The sequence below is a fragment of the Pseudophryne corroboree genome, chromosome 5, assembly GCF_028390025.1.
Source record: "Pseudophryne corroboree isolate aPseCor3 chromosome 5, aPseCor3.hap2, whole genome shotgun sequence".
In the NCBI taxonomy this organism is placed as follows: Eukaryota; Metazoa; Chordata; class Amphibia; order Anura; family Myobatrachidae; genus Pseudophryne; species Pseudophryne corroboree.
This window is the reverse complement of record NC_086448.1, coordinates 501021083-501040691: the sequence shown is the minus strand read 5'-3', so window position 1 is coordinate 501040691 and position 19609 is coordinate 501021083. Positions and strand designations below refer to the sequence as shown.

Here is a 19609-nt window from a genome sequence, read left to right as displayed (position 1 = left end):
GTGGTACCGAAACCGGACGGTTCGGTGAGACCCATTCTAAATTTGAAATCCTTGAACATGTACATAAAAAAATTCAAGTTCAAGATGGAATCGCTCAGGGCGGTTATTGCAAGCCTGGACGAGGGGGATTACATGGTATCCCTGGACATCAAGGATGCTTACTTGCATGTCCCCATTTACCATCCTCACCAGGAGTACCTCAGATTTGTGGTACAGGATTGCCATTACCAATTCCAGACGCTGCCGTTTGGACTGTCCACGGCACCGAGGGTATTTACCAAGGTTATGGCGGAAATGATGATGCTCCTTCGAAGAAAGGGAGTTTTAATTATCCCGTACTTGGACGTTCTCCTAATAAAAGCGAGGTCCAAGGAACAGTTGTTGGTGGGAGTAGCACTATCTCAGGAGGTGCTGCACCAGCACGGCTGGATTCTGAATATCCCAAAGTCACAGCTGGTTCCGGCGACACGGCTACTGTTCCTGGGTATGATTCTGGATACAGTCCAGAAGAAAGTGTTTCTCCCGGAGGAGAAAGCCAGGGAGTTGTCATCTCTAGTCAGAGATCTCCTGAAACCAAAACAGGTATCAGTGCATCGCTGCACACGGGTCCTGGAAAAGATGGTGGCTTCTTACGAAGCAATTCCCTTCGGCAGGTTTCATGCCAGAATCTTTCAGTGGGACCTGTTGGACCAGTGGTCCGGATCGCATCTTCAGATGCATCGCTTAATAACCCTGTCTCCGAGAACCAGGGTGTCTCTACTGTGGTGGCTGCAGAGTGCCCATCTTCTAGAGGGCCGCAGGTTCGGCATACAGGACTGGGTCCTGGTGACCACGGATGCCAGCCTTCGAGGCTGGGGGGCAGTCATACAGGGAAGAAACTTCCAAGGACTATGGTCGAGTCAGGAGACTTCCCTTCACATAAATATTCTGGAACTAAGGGCCATCTACAATGCCCTAAGTCAAGCAAGATCCCTGCTCCTACACCAGCCGGTGCTGATCCAGTCAGACAACATCACGGCAGTCGCCCATGTAAATCGACAGGGCGGCACAAGAAGCAGGATGGCGATGGCAGAAGCCACAAGAATTCTCCGATGGGCAGAGAATCATGTACTAGCACTGTCAGCAGTGTTCATTCCGGGAGTGGACAACTGGGAAGCAGACTTCCTCAGCAGACACGACCTCCACCCGGGAGAGTGGGGACTTCATCCAGAAGTCTTCCAGATGCTGGTAAACCGTTGGGAAAAACCACAGGTGGACATGATGGCGTCCCGTCTCAACAAAAAGTTGAAAAGATACTGCGCCAGGTCAAGGGACCCTCAGGCGATAGCTGTGGACGCTCTAGTGACACCGTGGGTGTACCAGTCGGTTTATGTGTTCCCTCCTCTGCCTCTCATACCAAAGGTATTGAGAATAATAAGAAAGCGAGGAGTAAACACAATTCTCGTGGTTCCGGATTGGCCAAGACGAGCGTGGTACCCGGAACTTCAAGAGATGCTCTCAGAGGACCCGTGGCCTCTACCGCTCAGACAGGACCTGCTGCAGCAGGGGCCCTGTCTGTTCAAAGACTTACCGCGGCTGCGTTTGACGGCATGGCGGTTGAACGCCGGATCCTGAAGGAAAAGGGTATTCCGGAAGAAGTCATTCCTACGCTTATTAAAGCCAGGAAAGATGTGACTGTACAGCATTATCACCGCATATGGCGGAAATATGTTGCTTGGTGTGAGGCCAAAAAGGCCCCAACAGAGGAATTTCAACTAGGTCGATTTCTGCATTTCCTACAAGCAGGAGTGTCTATGGGCCTGAAATTAGGCTCCATTAAGGTACAGATCTCGGCTCTGTCGATTTTCTTCCAGAAAGAACTGGCTTCGCTACCTGAAGTTCAGACGTTTGTGAAAGGAGTGCTGCATATTCAGCCCCCATTTGTGCCTCCAGTGGCACCTTGGGATCTCAACGTGGTGTTGAGTTTCTTAAAATCACATTGGTTTGAGCCACTTAAAACCGTGGATCTAAAATATCTCACGTGGAAAGTGGTCATGTTACTGGCCTTGGCTTCAGCCAGGCGTGTGTCAGAATTGGCGGCTTTGTCATGTAAAAGCCCTTATCTGATTTTCCATACGGATAGGGCAGAATTGAGGACTCGTCCCCAGTTTCTCCCTAAGGTGGTGTCAGCGTTTCACCTGAACCAGCCTATTGTGGTGCCTGCGGCTACTAAGGATTTGGAGGATTCCAAGTTGCTAGACGTTGTCAGGGCCCTGCAAATATATGTTTCCAGGACGGCTGGAGTCAGAAAATCTGACTCGCTGTTTATCCTGTATGCACCCAACAAGCTGGGTGCTCCTGCTTCTAAGCAGTCTATTGCTCGCTAGATTTGTAGTACAATTCAGCTTGCACATTCTGTGGCAGGCCTGCCACAGCCAAAATCTGTAAATGCCCATTCCACAAGGAAAGTGGGCTCATCTTGGGCGGCTGCCCGAGGGGTCTCGGCTTTACAACTTTGCCGAGCAGCTACTTGGTCAGGGGCAAACACGTTTGCAAAATTCTACAAATTTGATACCCTGGCTGAGGAGGACCTGGAGTTCTCTCATTCGGTGCTACAGAGTCATCCGCACTCTCCCGCCCGTTTGGGAGCTTTGGTATAATCCCCATGGTCCTTACGGAGTTCCCAGCATCCACTAGGACGTCAGAGAAAATAAGAATTTACTCACCGGTAATTCTATTTCTCGTAGTCCGTAGTGGATGCTGGGCGCCCATCCCAAGTGCGGATTGTCTGCAATACTTGTAAATAGTTATTGTTAACTAAAGGGTTATTGTTGAGCCATCTGTTGAGAGGCTCAGTTGTTTTCATACTGTCAAACTGGATATAGTATCACGAGTTGTACGGTATGATTGGTGTGGCTGGTAAGAGTCTTACCCGGGATTCTAAATCCTTCCTTATTATGTCTGCTCGTCCGGGCACAGTGTCCTAACTGAGGCTTGGAGGAGGGTCATAGTGGGAGGAGCCAGTGTACACCAGGTAGTCATAAATCTTTCTAGAGTGCCCAGCCTCCTTCGGAGCCCGCTATTCCCCATGGTCCTTACGGAGTTCCCAGCATCCACTACGGACTACGAGAAATAGAATTACCGGTGAGTAAATTCTTATTTTTTTTTACAGGTACACCAATGGATTCTACTTTACAAGGGGACCGATGGGCTCCGTGGGACTCTAGGTAAGTATGTGTGAGTGTGTAAGTGTGCATGTATGTGTATTAAACTTGTACTTTCACTGTGTTTGTGTCCTGTTTTTATGGGGGTATTTATTTTGTTGTGGAACTACAGGAACCAGCGGACCTGTTAATTCCCTGAATGCTGGTACTTGTGGTTCTCCAAGTACCAGCATGCGGGGGAGGCTTGCTAGGACTTGTAGTTCTACAGCAAAAAACAATATTCTTTATTTTTCACTTTTAAAGGCTATCAGCCTTTCACCGCCCAGAGATGGGGGAGACAGCATCGGGCTTCAACCCTGGCCCTTGGGTGTCTGGAGTGGGGGACCCCTTGATTTAAGGGGTCCCCACTCCCCCAGGGAACCCCGACCAGTGGTGACTAGTTGGGGAGGTAATGCCACTGCCGCAGGGACGAATATAAATGTGTCCCCCGGCTATGGCATTATCTTTTTGGTTAGTGGAGCCCCGTGCAGGTTTTAAATATACGGGGGACCCCTACGTCTTTTGTCCCCCGTATTTTTGGAACCAGGACTGGAACAAGAGCCTGATGCTGGCTGTATAAATACAGGGAACCCTACACAATTTTTTCCAGGTATTTAAACAACCAGCATTGCTCAAAGAGCCCGGGGCCAGTTATGCTTAGGAGGAGGACCCCACGCAATTTTTTTTTACTTTTAACTATTTCAATACTGTACATAATGAAGCCCTGCACGGATCTCGCTGATCCGGCCGGGCTTCATTGTGTTAAGCCCGGCAGTGTGTTAATATTCTCTCCCATAAAACATTGCTGGACAATAAGAATTACATCGACATTGATGAGTGCAAATTGAAAAAACACGGTAGTTTAGTAAATTACCGTGTTTTTTTTTCAAAAAATGTTGCAATCTCACACTGCCGATGTCAGCCGCGATTGATCCTCAGAATTTTGTCAATTATGATGAGCCACTAGGTTTAAAGCTGCATTATTTTAAAAGGCAAAACCAGGTTGGTTTTGCCTTTTAAATGATTCTGTTTAAATCTACCAGGTAAATTTCAGAAATCCTACGGCTTACTAAAATGAAGGTTATTGCATTTATCCCGGCATGTACAAATAGTTGGCCTCTTGCTCTTGCTTTCAAAGAATCAGTCTACTGCCTCCCCATTTAGGTCTTCCATCCCAAACCATCCCTGATTGTTTGCTATGGGAAACACATCCTCTTCTCTCTTTTGAAAGAATGATAAATTTCTCTCAAAAGCAGAATGGTGACTCGGGATGCTGGAACTGTATCCTCCAGTCTAGATTTCACCCAAAGTTTACCATGAGGCAGTTTCTCTCCTGGTATATACATTAAACATAGCAAAGTAATCGGCACAGAATTTGTCTTGCCCTATTAAGGCACCCCCGATCCAAAAATTGGTACAATAGCACCAGCATGATGTGTTGGGCCTTCTTTGAATATAGTGGAGAATAATGTTTGGCAATTAATGTGTGGAAATTACTGTGTCCTAGGACACAACATCAGATCGTCAGCGACACTATCAGTGTGCTACATGACTCATTGGGTCACACAAGCCGGCTACTACAGATGCTACAAAGAGGCCAGGAAATCTTCATCCTCAGACAAAGCTCCTGGCCCAGTTCCTCCCTAATAACGATGTCATAGTGCGACTGACATCTCAGACCCAAAAATGCAATTAGTGAGTGCGCTGTGAACGGCAGCCTGTATAGGGATGGTTAGTCCCTAAAGGGTGAATACAAAACAAAAAAAGAATATACTGGCGCCGGCTGAATCTCAAAATAAAGAACGGATACAAATTTATCAAATAAAAAATTAGCATACATTTATTAAAATTAATCTAAAAATATGACGTGTGTTGTCAGGAGGGTAATCAATAATAAAAATTGAGAGTCTCTCAAATTAACCTAGGACCACTTTTGTTTCCAATGAGGCAATATGCACTGGTATTCTGGCTAGGACTCAGTCCTCCAAGGTATCCTCATATAATTTCAGATATAGATATTACCATGGTCTCAGAAAGAAGTCCCCTTGGTTCTCAATTGCAGATCGAGGTCCAATAGCAGCAGGGGAATGTGCAGAGACTCCAGATGGATAATGTTGGTAGGGATCCTGGGGGATTTAAAGTCCAAAAATTGCCAGATGATTCAGGATAACAGTTGCAGTGCCCGTGGTCAAGAAGAAAAAAAGGGCTCAACGCGTTTCGCTGGTCTTGGTCACCGCCAGCTTCCTCAGGAGCATAATCTCAGATCCATACTGCACAGGTGCAGTTCGGGTTTGTCACATGCGCAAAGTATCAAACATCAGTACTTTGCAGCGACGCCACTTCTGCATCAGGACCTGAATGAGGCCCAGTGTGCAGACGCAAGATGGAGATGCTTCAGTTTCAAACTGTCCCAACTACTGTCATTTTGTGAAATAGTAACCCTTTGCTTCCTTAGTGGATACTCTTTCACTTAATAATCATTTCAATGAACGTAGCCCTTTCTTATCAATGAAGTTCATATAAAAAGTAAGGCTCATCTATTTTGGTATAGGATAACAGTACTAAAATGTAAACTTATTTATGTCCAACATTACAGGGAAAAGATAATGTATAAAGTTTTGTTCCAGTACATCATATAAATTCTTGTAAATGAACTCTCAGTTCAAGGAAATAAAAGATCTGTTTTGCGTTATATTATATTTTCTATAAAAAAAAAAAAGTATAAAACGTGATCAGAATATAGTTCAGGCAACACATCTGCATGAGGTCCAACAAAGGGCCTGCACAGGATTATATTAATGGAAGCAGATAGTGATAAATGATTTATTTGCTGACAAACAAGTATTTGTAGCACATTACAGATGACTGTTGATGTTGGTTAATAGATTGCAGACTACTGTACAGTAGTAAAAGGATAAAGGGAACCAGTTTGTAACAATTTCATCATCATATACATGTACATGTAAATCTATTTCATATATTTCCAGTGATCTACCTTAAGGCTTCAAAATTTAATAAGATATATAAATAAAATTTTCATTAAAATAAAAAGTAGAGTTAAGGCTTACCTTCTTTGCACGCCATGAGAACCTAATACAAAAACAACACTGCTTTCCTGTTGTGGCTCTACAGAGAAAACTCTGGAGGCTAAGAATGTTCTTCTTTAAAGAAGTGATGTCTACTGATTGTTTTGTCCCTGCAGGCTTTTATGTGAGCTCTCTCTCTCTCTCTCTCTCTCTCTCTTGTGATTTGTTTCAGGTTTATGCTGTACTCTCTGGTATCCTTCCCAGTTCCTCTCCAGCTTACTCTGACTGTGAATATATTGGAAGATTTGGTTTAAGTATTTCAGGAGAAAAAAAGAGGCTGTACAGTACAAGAATAAGAGATCTAAGTCTATTCCACTCCCTCAAGTTTGCTCAATGGCCGGGGCTTGACACTTTTTAAGTACCTCCTACTTTATTGATTGTTGTGTAGTAATGTGTTAGTTAAGTAGCTGCAAACTGTTACCAGCCATTAAAGTTAGAGACAAATCCCCCCCTACACACACACACACACACACACACACACACACACACACACACACACACACACACACACTCACACTCTGATGGTGCAGTAGTGTGTACTGTTCACAGAGAGCAGTGCAGTTATAACTGTAGAATGTGCAGTATCTGCCTGGGTTGCATGGAGGCACAGTTGCCATACAAGTCTACAGATGCATCTTTCCTGCTCTAGCCTCCGTACATTATAAGTCGCAGCATGAGAACCACCAACTCCCCTGTGACTCGGTCAACACCGGGCGTCTTTTTCCCCAAAAGATACATTTTATTCCACCAATGACACTATAATGTAGCATTTCAGATACAGCTGGAGTCACACACAGAACATACACATGCCACATGTCATTTTCATCAGCGTAATCTGCTTATGTGTCTTATTCGTGTAGCAATGCAAATAAGATGCATTTTGGAGGAAAAAGTTTCACGAAAAAACATTCGGCATCAGTAAACTTGCTGGAGCTACGCACGACTAGAAGAGCAGTATAACGTGGGTGCAGCAACAATGACAGAGCAACGTATCTGTAGGTCAGGCAAACAATTTGGACAATGACAGGAGCCCCTATAATATACTTGCCCTGAGACCTCCATAAATGTTAATCTAGCTGAATCAATTGGTGAGAAGTGTGCAGTGATTAAACAAGAATAGAAAATTCAGTGGCAACATTGGGTGTACAATCATTTATTCTAGATGGAAGAGTTTATGGGTCTGATTCTGAGTCGCACACAACAGAGTCTTTCGGTTGCACCATCGAAAACTTGCACTTGGGCCATGGCAGGTACAGTTTGTCTGACTATGGCCCAATATGCTAGCAGTGGTATATCTGTGTATTCAGCTGCTTTCATTGGCATGCCTGTGACCAGGTGTGTAGCCAGAAAATGTTGGGCCCCATAGCAGCATTCTGAAGGGGCCCCTGCCACAATGCTTCTAGAGAGTCACCTCTCTGCAGCAGTTGTTCATTTTATGCCCCACAGTACTTACCTAGTTCATTTTCGTAACTGTAGCAGTGCCATATCTAATGATATGCCCCATAATAATGCCCTGGTTTATTTAGTAATGTCCTAGTTCACATTATGCCACATTGTAGGGCTGCCAATACACATTATGCAACACAGTATACCCAATTCACATTATGGCATACAGTATTCCCAGTTCATATTATGTCACATTACAGTGATCGCCGTTCATATTATGCCACATTATAGTGACTCCCCCTCATACTGTGCCACATTAAAGTGCCACCGTTCATATTATGTAACTTTATAATGCCCTTATATACCACATTACAGTGAGCAGGCCCAGAAGCATAACTATATTGTAGGCCCCATGGCCAAAGTTTGTAAGGGCCCCTATAAGTCACTCAATGGTGAAAAATGTATATAACACATGTAGCTGTGACAGAGAGGGTGGGCCCTTCTCCACTCTGGGCCCTATAGCTGCAGCACTCTCTGCATTTATGGTAACTATACCATTGCCTGCGACATTCCCTTTAACACACCCACTGAGCAAAACATTTTTGCGTACATTATAGCCACCTCCCAGTCGCCGCCAAGGAACAGCCATCCCTCTTCCCACAATATTTATGATATGACCCTGAAATGAAAGTCTATCCCTGTATCTCTGTGAAAGAAAATATTTGTGGACTATAGTATAATTGTCATATTTACTTTTTGTAATTTGTAATATGTGTTAAACATGTTGAGTGTGTAACCTGAAAGTTACCATGGTCAGTCAGGTGGTGAAAGGACTGAGAGGACCTGGTGATCTGCAAGTTGAGTTCAGCTTTTTGGTGATGTTTTAATTGATTTACGTGTAACTTTACTAATTAAATACTGGATACAAAAATGTACCCTATTGTTTTAAAATTATACACATAATTAAGCATGTAAAAGGGCATTCCGGGAAAAGCTGTATGCTGGGTTGCCTTCCCAATGATAATAATATAGAAATGTAAATATTCCCAATTAAGGACCAGGCCACTGGCTTATTTATAATGGATACTGCACACGGGCCCCCCTAGTCCAGGGGGGCCCACACCGCACACCCTGCACCTATTATTTAGAATACTCACCCTCCGGAATCCTGCGGTGCAGCAGCAGCGCTGCAGGAATCACTGGGAAAATGGTGCGGCAACAGTTTCCCAGTGTTTTGCACATGCACAATAGAAAAATCACTGGGAAAATGGCCATTGCGCTCTTTTCCCGGAGATCGATGCATGCGCTTTATTGGTAATGCCTGTACATACATATATATATATATATATATATATATATACATACACACACACACACATACATATACACATACATACATACACTCACTTTTGCAAAAGAAAAGAATAAAAGACCAGCACTCACGTTTTGATGATGAAAAGAAAAAAGGGGTTAATTCCTTACAGAAGAAACATCTGGACATGATCCTAGTACTACAGCCCGAAGGCCGTTCCAACTCTCCGTGGTTTTCGTCAGGGGCCCCTCTCTGGATGCTGCAAACACACACTCAGTTGGTGTGCTGAATTATCACTTCATTCATATGCTAATCACGGGATTGTTACTATATACCACTGGGCCTGTGTATACTATTCAGTTTATCAAGCTGTGTCAGAAAGAGGTTTCAGATTTTTTTCAGTTTTTAATCGCTGTTCCTGGCTGCTGCCAGCCATTATGGATCTTCTATTTCTTTAAATGGTGGTGTATTGTCCATTTTTCCCAGGGTTTGAATCAGTTAATATTGATATTGTCCCACATGTGGATCACATCCATTTTTCGGGTTAGTACTAGTCTTTGTGCATACTTTTCTGCTTATGTGATTCTTCATAAACAAAGTGTCTAATAATACAAAATATTCCCCATCAGATCCATAAATTCCTGTGAAATATATCGAATTCCAGCAGATTACGCTTATACTATAGATATTCCAAGTGGTTCTATCATGCCTTATATTTTTGGGTCAGTATCACTTATTTTAAAAAAATTTTTTTTTTTTACAATTTTGGCTCTTTATAAATTAAGTGTCCAATAAAGTATTTGTTTTATTAGATCCAATCCCGTAGGCGATACACTGGATTTTCTTAGACCAAGTCTGCATTATAAATTTCTTGTGAATTTGTCACATTACAATTTTAGGTAGGTACTAATATATTATACTCCCTCTAGTGGAATTTATATGTATGCCTTTTCATTCCCTAAGCCATTTTCTCTGACGTCCTAGTGGATGCTGGGTACTCCGTAAGGACCATGGGGAATAGACGGGCTCCGCAGGAGACTGGGCACTCTAAAAGAAAGATTAGGTACTATCTGGTGTGCACTGGCTCCTCCCTCTATGCCCCTCCTCCAGACCTCAGTTAGAATCTGTGCCCGGCTCGAGCTGGTTGCACACTAGGGGCTCTCCTGAGCTTCTAGTAAAGAAAGTTTCTCTGACGTCCTAGTGGATGCTGGGGACTCCGAAAGGACCATGGGGAATAGCGGCTCTGCAGGAGACTGGGCACAAAAGTAAAAGCTTTAAGACTACCTGGTGTGCACTGGCTCCTCCCCCTATGACCCTCCTCCAAGCCTCAGTTAGATTTTTGTGCCCGAACGAGAAGGGTGCAGTCTAGGTGGCTCTCCTGAGCTGCTTAGAAAAAAGTTTAGCTTTAGGTTTTTTATTTTCAGTGAGACCTGCTGGCAACAGGCTCACTGCATCGAGGGACTAAGGGGAGAAGAAGCGAACTCACCTGCGTGCAGAGTGGATTGGGCTTCTTAGGCTACTGGACATTAGCTCCAGAGGGACGATCACAGGCACAGCCATGGATGGGTCCCAGAGCCGCGCCGCCGTCCCCCTTACAGAGCCAGAAGAGCAGAAGAGGTCCGGAAAAATCGGCGGCAGAAGACGTCCTGTCTTCAATAAGGTAGCGCACAGCACCGCAGCTGTGCGCCATTGCTCTCAGCACACTTCACACTCCGGTCACTGAGGGTGCAGGGCGCTGGGTGGGGGCGCCCTGAGACGCAATATAAACACCTTAGGGGGCAAAAAATGCATCACATATAGCTCCTGGGCTATATGGATGCATTTAACTCATGCCTGTTTTTCCATGAAAAAGCGGGAGAACGGCCGCCGAGAAGGGGGCGGAGCCTATCTCCTCAGCACACTGGCGCCATTTTTCCTCACAGCTCAGTTGGAGGGAAGCTCCCTGACTCTCCCCTGCAGTCCTGCACTACAGAAACAGGGTAAAACAAGAGAGGGGGGGCACTAAATTGGCAGATAAATCTATACAGCAGCTATATAAGGGAAAAACACTTATATAAGGTTATCCCTGTATATATATAGCGCTCTGGTGTGTGCTGGAAAACTCTCCCTCTGTCTCCCCAAAGGGCTAGTGGGGTCCTGTCCTCTATCAGAGCATTCCCTGTGTGTGTACTGTGTGTTGGTACGTTGTGTCGACATGTATGAGGAGGAAAATGGTATGGAGGCGGAGCAATTGCCTGTATTAGTGATGTCACCCCCTAGGGAGTCGACACCTGACTGGATGGTCTTATGGAAGGAATTACGTGATAGTGTCAGCACTTTACAAAGACTGTTGACGACATGAGACAGCCGGCAAATCAGTTAATACCTGTACAGGCGTCTCAAACACCGTCAGGGGCTCTAAAGCGCCCGTTACCTCAGGTGGTCGACACAGACCCAGACACGGACACTGACTCCAGTGTCGACGGTGAGGAAACAAACGTATTTTCCAGTAGGGCCACACGTTACATGATCACGGCAATGAAGGAGGTTTTGAACATTTCTGATACTACAAGTACCACAAAAAAAGGGTATTATGTGGGGTGTGAAAAAACTACCCGTAGTTTTTCCTGAATCAGATGAATTAAATGAGGCATTATACCCTTTCCCGCCAGAGGTTAGGGCGCGTTGGGAAACACCCCCTAGGGTGGATAAGGCGCTCACACACTTATCAAAACAAGTGGCGTTACCGTCTCCTGATACGGCCGCCCTCAAGGAACCAGCTGATAGGAAGCTGGAAAATATCCTAAAAAGTATATACACACATACTGGTATTATACTGCGACCAGCAATCGCCTCAGCCTGGATGTGCAGTGCTGGGGTGGCTTGGTTGGATTCCCTGACTGAAAATATTGATACCCTGGACAGGGACAATATATTATTGACTATAGAGCATTTAAAGGATGCATTTCTATATATGAGAGATGCACAGAGGGATATTTGCACTCTGGCATCAAGAGTAAGTGCGCTGTCCATTTCTGCCAGAAGAGGGTTATGGACGCGACAGTGGTCAGGTGATGCGGATTCCAAACGGCATATGGAAGTATTGCCGTATAAAGGGGAGGAGTTATTTGGGGTCGGTCTATCGGACCTGGTGGCCACGGCAACGGCTGGGAAATCCACCTTTTTACCCCAGGTCACCTCTCAGCAGAAAAAGACACCGTCTTTTCAGGCTCAGTCCTTTCGTCCCCATAAGGGCAAGCGGGCAAAAGGCCACTCGTATCTGCCCCGGGGCAGAGGAAGGGGAAAAAGACTGCAGCAGACAGCCTCTTCCCAGGAACAGAAGCCCTCCCCCGCTTCTGCCAAGTCCTCAGCATGACGCTGGGGCCTTACAAGCGGACTCAGGCACGGTGGGGGCCCGTCTCAAGAATTTCAGCGCGCAGTGGGCTCACTCGCAAGTGGACCCCTGGATCCTGCAGGTAGTATCTCAGGGGTACAAATTGGAATTCGAGACGTCTCCCCCTCGCCGGTTCCTGAAGTCTGCTTTACCAACGTCTCCCCCCGACAGGGAGGCGGTATTGGAAGCCATTCACAAGCTGTATTCCCAGCAGGTGATAATCAAGGTACCCCTCCTACAACAGGGAAAGGGGTATTATTCCACGCTGTTTGTGGTACCGAAGCCGGACGGCTCGGTGAGACCTATTTTAAATCTGAAATCCTTGAACACTTACATACAAAGGTTCAAATTCAAGATGGAATCACTCAGAGCAGTGATAGCGAACCTGGAAGAAGGGGACTATATGGTGTCTCTGGACATCAAGGATGCTTACCTCCATGTCCCAATTTGCCCTTCTCACCAAGGGTACCTCAGGTTTGTGGTACAGAACTGTCACTATCAGTTTCAGACGCTGCCGTTTGGATTGTCCACGGCACCCTTTACCAAGGTAATGGCCGAAATGATGATTCTTCTTCGAAGAAAAGGCGTCTTAATTATCCCTTACTTGGACGATCTCCTGATAAGGGCAAGGTCCAGAGAACAGTTAGAGGTCGGAGTAGCACTATCTCAAGTAGTACTACGACAGCACGGATGGATTCTAAATATTCCAAAATCGCAGCTGATTCCGACGACACGTCTGCTGTTCCTAGGGATGATTCTGGACACAGTACAGAAAAAGGTGTTTCTCCCGGAGGAGAAAGCCAGGGAGTTATCCGACCTAGTCAGGAACCTCCTAAAACCAGGCCAAGTGTCAGTGCATCAATGCACAAGGGTCCTGGGAAAAATGGTGGCTTCTTACGAAGCGATTCCATTCGGCAGATTCCACGCTTTTCAGTGGGATCTGCTGGACAAATGGTCCGGATCGCATCTTCAAATGCATCAGCGGATAACCCTGTCTCCAAGGACAAGGGTGTCTCTCCTGTGGTGGTTGCAGAGTGCTCATCTTCTAGAGGGCCGCAGATTCGGCATTCAGGACTGGGTCCTGGTGACCACGGATGCCAGCCTGAGAGGCTGGGGAGCAGTCACACAGGGAAGAAATTTCCAGGGCTTGTGGTCAAGCATGGAAACGTCACTTCACATAAATATCCTGGAACTAAGGGCCATTTACAATGCCCTAAGTCAGGCAAGGCCTCTGCTTCAGGGTCAGCCGGTGCTGATCCAGTCGGACAACATCACGGCAGTCGCCCACGTAAACAGACAGGGCGGCACAAGAAGCAGGAGGGCAATGACGGAAGTTGCAAGGATTCTTCGCTGGGCGGAAAATCATGTGATAGCACTGTCAGCAGTGTTCATTCCGGGAGTGGACAACTGGGAAGCAGACTTCCTCAGCAGACACGATCTCCACCCGGGGGAGTGGGGACTTCACCCAGAAGTCTTCCACATGATTGTGAACCGTTGGGAAAAACCAAAGGTGGACATGATGGCGTCCCGCCTCAACAAAAAACTGGACAGATATTGCGCCAGGTCAAGGGACCCTCAGGCAATAGCTGTGGACGCTCTGGTAACACCGTGGGTGTACCAGTCAGTGTATGTGTTCCCTCCTCTGCCTCTCATACCCAAGGTACTGAGAATCATAAGAAGGAGAGGAGTAAGGACTATACTCGTGGCTCCGGATTGGCCAAGAAGGACTTGGTACCCGGAACTTCAAGAGATGCTCACGGAAGACCCGTGGCCTCTACCTCTAAGAAAGGACCTGCTCCAGCAGGGACCATGTCTGTTCCAAGACTTACCGCGGCTGCGTTTGACGGCATGGCGGTTGAACGCCGGATCCTGAAGGAAAAAGGCATTCCGGATGAAGTCATCCCTACCCTGATCAAAGCCAGGAAGGATGTAACTGTGCAACATTATCACCGTATTTGGCGTAAATATGTTGCGTGGTGTGAGGCCAGGAAGGCCCCTACAGAGGAATTTCAACTGGGTCGTTTCCTGCATTTCCTGCAAACAGGACTGTCTATGGGCCTAAAATTAGGGTCCATTAAGGTTCAAATTTCGGCCCTGTCAATATTCTTCCAAAAAGAACTAGCTTCAGTTCCTGAAGTCCAGACGTTTGTCAAGGGGGTACTGCATATACAGCCTCCTTTTGTGCCTCCAGTGGCACCTTGGGATCTCAATGTAGTTTTGGGGTTCCTAAAATTACATTGGTTTGAACCACTCACCACTGTGGATATAAAATATCTCACATGGAAAGTGGTAATGCTGTTAGCCCTGGCCTCAGCCAGGCGTGTCTCAGAATTGGCGGCTTTATCCTATAAAAGCCCTTACCTAATTTTTCATACGGACAGGGCAGAATTGAGGACTCGTCCTCAATTTCTCCCTAAGGTGGTTTCAGCATTTCACTTAAACCAGCCTATTGTGGTGCCTGCGGCTACTAGGGACTTGGAGGATTCCAAGTTGCTGGACGTAGTCAGGGCCCTGAAAATATATGTTTCCAGGACGGCTGGAGTCAGAAAATCTGACTCGCTGTTTATCCTGTATGCACCCAACAAGCTGGGTGCTCCTGCTTCTAAGCAGACTATTGCTCGTTGGATTTGTAGTACAATTCAGCTTGCACATTCTGTGGCAGGCCTGCCACAGCCAAAATCTGTAAAAGCCCATTCCACACGGAAAGTGGGCTCATCTTGGGCGGCTGCCCGAGGGGTCTCGGCTTTACAACTTTGCCGAGCAGCTACTTGGTCAGGGGCAAACACGTTTGCTAAATTCTACAAATTTGATACCCTGGCTGAGGAGGACCTGGAGTTCTCTCATTCGGTGCTGCAGAGTCATCCGCACTCTCCCGCCCGTTTGGGAGCTTTGGTATAATCCCCATGGTCCTTTCGGAGTCCCCAGCATCCACTAGGACGTCAGAGAAAATAAGAATTTACTTACCGATAATTCTATTTCTCATAGTCCGTAGTGGATGCTGGGCGCCCATCCCAAGTGCGGATTGTCTGCAATACTTGTACATAGTTATTGTTACAAAAAATCGGGTTATTATTGTTGTGAGCCATCTTTTCAGAGGCTCCTCTGTTATCATGCTGTTAACTGGGTTCAGATCACAAGTTGTACGGTGTGATTGGTGTGGCTGGTATGAGTCTTACCCGGGATTCAAAATCCTTCCTTATTGTGTACGCTCGTCCGGGCACAGTATCCTAACTGAGGCTTGGAGGAGGGTCATAGGGGGAGGAGCCAGTGCACACCAGGTAGTCTTAAAGCTTTTACTTTTGTGCCCAGTCTCCTGCGGAGCCGCTATTCCCCATGGTCCTTTCGGAGTCCCCAGCATCCACTACGGACTATGAGAAATAGAATTATCGGTAAGTAAATTCTTATTATTTATTAGGTTTTTTATTTTCAGTGAGATCTGCTGGCAACAGACTCACTGCTACGAGGGACTTAGGGGAGAGAAGCGAACCCACCTGCTTGCAGCTAGCTTGGGCTTCTAGGCTACTGGACACCATTAGCTCCAGAGGGATCGAACACAGGCCCAGCCTCGGTCGTCCGGTCCGGGAGCCGCGCCGCCGTCCCCCTTGCAGAGCCAGAAGCAAGAAGAACGTCCTGGAAATCGGCGGCTGAAGACTCCAGTCTTCATTAAGGTAGCGCACAGCACTGCAGCTGTGCGCCATTGCTCCCTATGCACACCACATACTCCGGTCACTGATGGGTGCAGGGCGCTGGGGGGGGGGGGGGGCGCCCTGGGCTGCAATTAGAGTACCTTACAATGGCAAACAGCACATAATATAGTCTAATAAACTATATATGTGCAAAAATCCCCTGACATAATATTAATATAAGAGCGGGAGAAGTCCGCCGTGAAGGGGGCGGGGCTATCTCCCTCAGCACACTGGCGCCATTTTCTCCTCACAGCTCCGCTGGAAGACAGCTCCCCAGGCTCTCCCCTGCAGTTTCCAGGCTCAAAGGGTAAAAAAGAGAGAGGGGGCACTAAATTTAGGCGCAAACTGTACATGTAAAGCAGCTATCCGTAGTGGATGGATATGTGGAAGGTATTAACCGACAGTGTCAACTCCTTACATAAAAGGTTCGATGACGCAGCTTTGGGACAGCCGGCATCTCAGCCCGCGCCTGCCCAGGCATCTCAGAGGCCGTCAGGGGCTCAAAAACGCCCGCTACCTCAGATGGCTGACACAGATGTCGACATGGAGTCTGACTCCAGTGTCGACGAGGATGAGACAAATATACAATCCACTAGGGCCATCCGATGTATGATTACGGCAATGAAAAATGTGTTGCACATTTCTGACATTAACCCGGTTACCACAAAAAAAGGGTATTATGTTTGGGGAGAAAAAGCAGCCAGTGACTTTTCCCCCATCTGATGAGTTAAACGAATTGTGTGAAGAAGCGTGGGGTTCCCCAGATAAGAAACTAGTAATTTCTAAGCGGTTACTAATGGCGTACCCTTTCCCGCCAACGGATAGGTTACGCTGGGAGACATCCCCTAAGGTGGACAAAGCGCTCACACGCTTATCAAAAAAGGTGGCACTGCCGTCTCAGGATACGGCCGCCTTAAAGGAGCCTGCAGATAGAAAGCAGGAGGCTATCCTGAAGTCTGTGTATACACACTCAGGTACTATACTGAGACCTGCTATTGCTTCAGCATGGATGTGTAGTGCTGCAGCAGCATGGTCTGATTCCCTGTCAGATAACATTGATTCCCTTGACCGGGACACTATTTTGCTAACTATAGAGCATATTAAAGACGTAGTCTTATATATGAGAGATGCACAGAGGGACATTTGCCGGCTGGCATCTAGAATTAATGCAATGTCCATTTCTGCCAGAAGAGTATTATGGACTCGGCAGTGGACAGGTGATGCTGATTCTAAAAGGCACATGGAAGTTTTGCCTTATAAGGGTGAGGAATTGTTTGGGGACGGTCTCTCGGACCTGGGCCCTCATTCCGAGTTGTTCGCTCGGTAAATTTTTTCGCATCGCAGCGATTTTCCGCTTAGTGCGCATGCGCAATGTCCGCAGTGCGACTGCGCCAAGTAAATTTGCTATGCAGTTAGGAATTTTACTCACGTTTTTTTCTTCGTTCTGGTGATCGTAATGTGATTGACAGGAAGTGGGTGTTTCTGGGCGGAAACTGGCCGTTTTATGGGTGTGTGTGAAAAAACGCTGCCGTTTCTGGGAGAAACGCGGGAGTGTCTGAAGAAACGGGGGAGTGTCTGGGCGAACGCTGGGTGTGTTTGTGACGTCAAACCAGGAACGACAAGCACTGAACTGATCGCAGATGCCGAGTAAGTTTGAAGCTACTCAGAAACTGCTAAGAGGTGTGTATTCGCAATTTTGAGAATCTTTCGTTCGCAATTTTAAGAAGCTAAGATTCACTCCCAGTAGGCGGCGGCTTAGCGTGTGTAAAGCTGCTAAAAGCAGCTTGCGAGCGAACAACTCGGAATGAGGGCCCTCGTGTCCACAGCAACAGCTGGGAAGTCGACCTTTTTACCTCAGGTCCCCTCACAGCCTAAGAAAGCACCGTATTATCAAGTACAGTCCTTTCAGCCTCAGAAAGGCAAGCGGGTCAGAGGCGCGTCCTTTCTGCCCAGAGGCAGGGGTAGAGGGAAAAAGCTGCACCAGACAGCCAGTTCCCAGGAACAAATATCCTCCCCTGCTTCCACTAAGTCCACCGCATGACGCTGGGGCTCCACAGGTGGAGCCAGGTGCGGTGGGGACCCGTCTCCGGAACTTCAGCGACCAGTTGATTCGCTCACGGGTGGATCTCTGGGTTCTACAGGTATCTCAGGGATACAAGCTGGAGTTCGAGACGTCTCCCCCTCGCCGTTACCTCAAATCAGCCTTGCCTGCTACTCCCAAGGAAAGGGAGGTAGTACTGGCGGCAATTCACAAGCTGTACCTCCAGCAGGTGATAATCAAAGTTCCTCTCCTTCAACAGGGACGAGGTTACTATTCCACAATGTGTGTGATACCGAAACCAGACGGTTCGGTGAGACCCATTCTAAATTTGAAATCCTTGAACACTTATATAAGGAAGTTCAAGTTCAAAATAGAATCGCTCAGGGCGGTTATTGCAAGCCTGGAAGAGGGGGATATTATGGTGTCACTGGACATCATGGATGCTTACCTACATGTCCCCATTTACCCGCCTCACCAGGAGTACCTCAAGGTTGTGGTACAGAACTGCCATTACCAATTCCAGACGTTGCCGTTTGGTCTGTCCACGGCACCGAGGGTGTGTTCCAAGGTAATGGCCAAAATGATGATACTCCTTCGAAAGAAGGGAGTTATAATTATCCTGTACTTGGACGATCTCCTTATAAAGGCGAGGTCCAAGAAGCAGTCGTTGATCGGAGTAGCACTATCTCAGGAAGTGCTACAACAGCACGGCTGGATTCTGAATATCCCAAAGTCGCAGCTGGTTCCTACGACGCGTCTGCTGATATTGGGCATGTTTCTGGACACAGAACAGAAGAAGGTGTTTCTCCCGGAGGAGAAGGCCAAGGAGTTGTCATCTCTGGGCAGAGACCTCCTGCAACCAAAACAGGTGTCGGTGCATCAGTGCACGCGAATCCTGGAAAAGATGGTAGCTTTTTTCGAAGCAATTCCCTTCGGCAGGTTCCTTGCAAGGAACTTTCAGTGGGACCTGTTAGACAAGTGAGGATCGCATCTTCAGATGCATCGCCTGATCACCCTGTCCCTGAGGGCCAGGGTGTCTCTGCTGTGGTGGCTGCAGAGTGCTCATCTTCTCGAGGGCCGCAGATTCGGCATTCAGGACTGGGTCCTGGTGACCACAGATGCAAGCCTCCGAGGTTGGGGAGCAGTCACTCAGGGAAGAAACTTCCAAGGACAATGGTCGGGTCAGGAGACTTCCCTACACATTAATATTCTGGACCTAAGGGCCATTTACAATGCCCTAAGGCAAGCAGAACCCCTGCTTCAAAACCAGCCGGTGCTGATTCAGTCAGACAACATCACGGCTGTCGCCCATGTAAACCGACAAGGCGGCACAAGAAGCAGGATGGCGTTGGCAGAAGCCACAAGGATTCTCCGATGGGCGGAGTATCACGTGCTAACACTGTCAGCAGTGTTCATTCCGGGTGTGGAAAATTAGGAAGCAGACTTCCTCAGCAGGAACGACCTCCACCCGGGAGAGTGGGGACATCATCCAGAAGTATTCACGCAGATTGTGAACCGTTGGGAACGGCCACAGGTGGACATA

The 19609-nt window shown here is 47.1% G+C and overlaps 2 protein-coding genes across 5 annotated transcripts in view; one reads left to right on the top strand and one right to left on the bottom strand.

Moving 5' to 3' along the window:
- The window catches only part of LOC134927911 (pyrimidine-specific ribonucleoside hydrolase RihA-like), a 210965-nt gene extending 204519 nt beyond the window's left edge, over positions 1-6446 (bottom strand). The window contains exon 1 of the mRNA XM_063923021.1: positions 6251-6446. Coding sequence (XP_063779091.1) covers positions 6251-6266 — 16 coding nt within the window. The 5' untranslated portion in view covers positions 6267-6446. The remainder of the gene's footprint in view (positions 1-6250) is intronic.
- Positions 1-19609, top strand: part of LOC134927909 (putative nuclease HARBI1) — a 170276-nt gene that overhangs the window by 124151 nt on the left and 26516 nt on the right. For all 4 annotated transcript variants that reach the window (XR_010177769.1, XR_010177772.1, XR_010177770.1 and 1 more), the window contains one exon: positions 6441-6626. The gene's annotated coding sequence lies outside the window, so the exon portion shown is untranslated. The remainder of the gene's footprint in view (positions 1-6440; positions 6627-19609) is intronic.